We start from the raw sequence: 5,259 nt of genomic DNA on the forward strand, positions 1-5,259 counted from the left end.
ATAAGGGCTGCAAAAAACAAAACAGCAAGGATAAATAACAAATGGGGACAGGAGCAGCATTGGGGAAGGTGACCAGTAAGCTAAAGTCTGTGGATCATGCCCTTGGCCACATGACTGTGGACCCAGTTCACCTTTTACGTTCCCACCTGGCCCATTTGTGACCCTCTTCAAGGGTCATGACAAATCAGCAGAACTTCTGGTTAAAAGACGTGCACAGTACTTATCAACAAGCAAGAGTGGGAAACAAGCCTCTTGTAGGAGCTGTGCAGCTGCCGTCCTCCACATCAGAGCCGGCTCTGCAGTGCTACAAACACAGAGGGGCAGGGGCAGCTGGAGGCCTGTGGGCCTGGAGAGGATTCCTGCAGACAGAGAGGGGTTTGGTTGACAGGAAAGGAAACAAAGGCCAGTCCACCAGAACCCAAAGGACTATGAGTGAGGAGGAGGCTCAGGCTGGAAACAACCCAAGCCCAGGCCTGAGGTGGGGACAGGGCTGAGGACCAATCCCTGAGAGCTGGCCTTGTCCACCCTCCTAATGTTTTGTTTTGTTTTGTTTTTGAGATGGAGTCTCGCTCTGCCACCCAGGCTGGAATCCTGTGGCGTGATCTCGGCTCACTGCAACCTCTGCCTTCCAGGTTCAAGGGGATCTCCTGCTTCAGCCTCCCGAGTAGCTGGGATTACAGGCACACACCACTACACCTGGTTAATTTTTGTATTTTTAGTAGAGACGGGGTTTCACCATGTTGGCCAGGCTGGTCTCGAACTCGTGACCTCATGATTCGCCCATCTTGGCCTCCCAAAGTGCTAGGATTACAGGCGTGAGCCACCATGCCTGGCCCACCCTCCTAATTTTTAAGCAAGTGCCAAACATGCACCTCCCACAGGCTCACGGGCCTAGAGATACTTTATTTTCTTCAGACAGGGTCTGGCTGTGTCACCTCGGCTGGAGTGCAGTTGCATGATCACAGCTCACTGCAGCCTTGAACTCCCCAGCTCAAGGAATCCTGCCACCTGAAGCTTTCCGAGGAGCTGAGACTACAGGTGCAAGCCTAAGTTTTTAAAATTTTTTGTAGAGATGGGGTCTCACTATCTTGCTCCTGAGCTCATGCAATCCTCCCTCCTTGGCCTCCTAAAGTGTTGGTATTACAGGCATGAGCCACCATGCCTGGCCCTTTTCTTGCATTTTTAAATACATGCCCCTACTCCGAAGCTATAAAGTCTGGTAACACATACATCAGGAGCACAAGTGGAAATAAACCAAACCCAGGCCTGGAAAGGAATTTTACAGCTGTTGCATGGCCACCTTTTTTTTTTTTTTTTTTTTGAGATGTAGTCTCGTGCTGTTGCCTAGGCTAGAGTGCAATGGCATGATCTCCACTCATTGCAACCTCCACCTCCTGAGTTCAAGCAATTCTCCTGTCTCAGCCTCCTGAGTAGCTGGGATTACAGGCGTGCACCACCACGCCTGGCTAATTTTTTTGTATTTTTGTAGAGACGGGGTTTCACCATGTTGGCCAGACTGGTCTTGAACTCCTGACCTCAACTGATCCACCCGCCTCGGCCTCCCAAAGTGCTGGGATTATAGGCGTGAGCCACCGGACCCAGCCATGTACAGCCACCTTCTAATCCCTTGAGGGAAGGATGCTTCAACACAACAACGGTTTCTGTTTAGCAAGAGAATCTGCCTTTCTCTTCCAAAGTCTTTCTCTAGACTTCTGCTTTGAAGCAATAGGACATGAATGAGACTCAGAGCGACTGGACCAGGAATAAGCCCAAGCTTTCACAAGAGACACAGTCTAGCTCCCCACTGCCGCGTCCCCAGGAGTTAGAATAGTGCCTGGTCCATACTGAGTGTCCACAGTAGTCAGGCAATCAATATTTCATTGATGAAAATACTGGGAAGTATCTGAGATGAGCAGAATGTCACTGCTGAGCCTCTCCTATCCGTCAGCTCTTTCTCCACCTGACCCAGCGAATGGACTCACATCTCACCCTGCTCAGCACGGAGCACCAGGGTGGACTGAGCTGTGTATCAGGGCCCCTTCAGCCATGTCAGGCATAGAGCTCGGCTGGAAACCCAAAAGTAGCCAAACTATAATATATAAAAATTTTGGCCAGGCATGGTGGCTCACACCTGTAATCTCAGCACTTTGGGAGGCCAAGGCAGGTGGATCACCTGAGGTCAGGAGTTCAAGACCAGCCTGGCCAACACTGTGAAATCCCCATCTGTACTAAAAATACAAAAATTAGCCAGGCGTGGTGGCATGCACCTGTAGTCCCAGCTACTCAGAAGACTGAGACAGGAGAATCACTTGAACCCAGGAAGCAGAGGTTGCACTGAGCAGAGATGATATCACTTCATTCCGGTATGGGCGACAGAGTGAGACTCTATGTCAAAAAAATAAAATAAAATTGAATGTAAAAGATGCAAAGACTCTGAAAAGAATGTAGAGAAACAATCCAGTGAGGGTGACTGAAATGCAGGGACCCAGGGACACTGCCCAGCTCTCACAGCATGGGCTCCCAAGGAAAAAGTCACATCCAGATTCTAGAACATTCACTCACATGGGACTGTTGTGTCATGGCCAGCACCCTCCTCTGGAATCTGACTGAGGGTCAGCACTGTCGGCACCCCAGACCTGTCTGCCTCTATGTACTCTGGGTGGGCGTGAGCACAGGATGAGGCCAGCCAAGTCTCCAGTAACTCCCATAAGCTACCTGCAGAGGCTGTCTGAATTCTTTCAAAGAAGAAATGACCACAATTTAGGTTTTAAATATCTTTTTGCAATAGATAATCTTATTTACATTAATACAGAATCATTTTACATTCCTAAATCAGACACTAATAGATGCTTTATTTTAGTGAATTATAAAGGAAAACAAAAAGGAAACTATTGAGAAATGTTTCTTCATTAACCTGTCTGACAACAGCCCAAGGATCCTGAAACACATGGAAACTGCGACATGCTACCAGCAGAGGCTGGGGAATAGGGGTTCTGCTCTGGCTGAATGGTGGGGAGCCTTTAACTGCTTAGCCTGTGCTTTCCTTTTCTGAATCAACATTTACACAGGAAAAAACAATGATTAGCACTGAATAATTTAAACACACTTCAGAAAATAGATGTCAACAGTGTAAGTGGGAGAACCAAGCCCCTGGCTAGCAACAGTGGCAGGGCTTCAGTTCCCAAGGCAGCTGAAATCTGGCCAGCACAGTGCTGCAGAGGGCTGTGGCTCAGCAGAAGGGCAGGAGCCCTCCATGCCTGGCTTACAACAACAGGACTCAATGGTCAGCAACAGGCGGCCATCCTGGATGGGGTGGGAGCAAGGACTGTCTATCCTGACAAGGATCACCACCACCCACACGGTCAGGAGCAGAACCCCCATGGACTCTCTGGGCCTCTATGTGCCTCCCAGGCCCCGAGTGTGCAGCTGCCTGGTACCCCGGGAATAAAGACTAACTGAGCAGAGCAGCTGACAACTCAGCAGGGCCCCTCATCAGGGGAGGACGGAGCTGGTGGGGCCTGGGGGGGCCCCAGGCTCCCATGAAGACAACCTGTGAGAAAGAACTCATTCTGGAACCTCCCGGAGGTTTGCTGAGAAGGAAATAAATCACTTTGTAACTTGGTGCCACTTAAGCCTTCATTTCTAAGCTGTAAGTGTGGCCTTTAATTAAGATCTCCACAACATTCAATTCCAAATTAGAGTTTTAGCCCTACAAGAGTCTAACCGTCTCCCTCTGCCTGAGCCAGGGGCCGTCACCTACCCATGGACAGGAAACTGCCACCAGCCTTCGGGGCTGCATCCTACTGCCCAGGCTGTCCACTGTGACCTTTGTGTGGAGAGAGGTGTTGTCCCATGATTTTGCTGTTGTCAAGGCCGTCCAGAGGCTCTGCGGGTGGGAGCTCAGTGCTGCTGTTCTGGAATCCTCTCGTCTCCCAGGTGCCCTGGCCCTGGGAGGGGCTGCTGCTTCCTGGCCTAGTTTCCAGTGGATCTTTTTCCTGAGCCAAAGAGACAGGCAGTTACCTTATACTCAACATCTCAAGGGAACACACCCCACTGGGGAGCATCGGTTAATCCCTGGAAAGCAGCTGTGCGAAAAGAGGGGCGAGAACCCCAGCCGCTGAGATGAGCGTAGTCAACAAAAGTGGGTCCCAAGATGACACGGCGAGCAAGCGCTATCCCTGGAGCAGCCCCCAGGCTTGCACAGCCCTGCACTGTCTATGCAGGCGGGCAGCTTCCAAGCAGGCAGGACGTGAGAAGATCTGAGTTCTAGGCCTGGCTCTGCCTGACTCGCCCTTTGTGACCATGGGCAAGCCGACCCACCACTGTAGGGGGCTGTACAACAGCCCCCCCATCGCCACCTCCCCAGGAAGAGGACACAGCCAGAGGCTGGCCGCGGCAGCCCAGCCAGTCCTACACTACAGGTTGACTGCCACGTCATCTCTTCCCTAGGCTGAGAGGCCGGCTCCTAGTGGAGCTAGTTTTACCACACCTTGGACTGGCACCTGTTCCCACTCCTGGGGGTGGGGGCACAATATTAGTTAAAGTGGGAGAAAACCAGGATTAGTTCACAGAGGAAAACAAAGGGAAAGAAACCTCCAGGGTTTTCCTACCTCAGCTGGGATATCAGGAGGTAAACATTTTCTTAAGTTTGGAAAGGAATCCCTCCTCGTCCTCCCCAGCCTCACGCCTAGCCTTGCTTCCTGCGGAGCTATCCATGGAGCTGCCACCTGGGCACAAACAGCAGAAAGAACTGGCGTCAGGGGCCCGCACCTCCAAGGTCATATCCTCGGCCCCACCTACCCCCGCCTGGCCACCCAGGGGCCCACATTCAAGGAGCGGCCAAGCGCCACCTCAAGAAGAGGGGGGCCACTCCTAAGATGGCACAGGATGCCTCACCTGGCAGATGACTGAGGTAACAGAGCACTCAGAGCCTGAAGGTCTCCCAACTGCTCTTTCAATCATGGACCCACAGCAGGGAAACAAGAAATAGAGACGGAGACGGACCATGACAGCTGTCTCTATCTGAGCAACAGTGACAAAAACACAGTCAAGTGCCAGGCACCTCCCAGGCCAGGCCACACACTTCCTTACGGGCAAATGAAAAAAACAAAAAAGGGAGGCACAGAGAGGTTGCAGGGTTTACCCAAGGCCCACAGAGCCAACAAGCGAGAGGCAGGACTGAGTGCGAGCCCACGCAGTCTGACTCCAAAGCCGAGACTCTCAACCACCACGCTGTTGGCTATAAGAAGGTGAATGGGC

At 51.8% G+C, this 5,259-nt stretch overlaps 1 protein-coding gene across 1 annotated transcript in view; it reads right to left on the bottom strand.

Moving 5' to 3' along the window:
* Positions 1-2,759: 2,759 nt before the first annotated feature.
* The window catches only part of DNAJA3 (DnaJ (Hsp40) homolog, subfamily A, member 3), a 41,393-nt gene continuing 38,893 nt past the window's right edge, over positions 2,760-5,259 (bottom strand). Inside the window, exons 10-11 of the mRNA XM_011978500.1 lie at positions 4,611-4,727; positions 2,760-3,995 (exon numbers count right to left, since the gene is read on the bottom strand). Coding sequence (XP_011833890.1) covers positions 4,624-4,727 — 104 coding nt within the window. The 3' untranslated portion in view covers positions 2,760-3,995; positions 4,611-4,623. The remainder of the gene's footprint in view (positions 3,996-4,610; positions 4,728-5,259) is intronic.

The sequence above is a fragment of the Mandrillus leucophaeus genome, unplaced genomic scaffold, assembly GCF_000951045.1.
Source record: "Mandrillus leucophaeus isolate KB7577 unplaced genomic scaffold, Mleu.le_1.0 Scaffold195, whole genome shotgun sequence".
NCBI lineage: Eukaryota > Metazoa > Chordata > Mammalia > Primates > Cercopithecidae > Mandrillus > Mandrillus leucophaeus.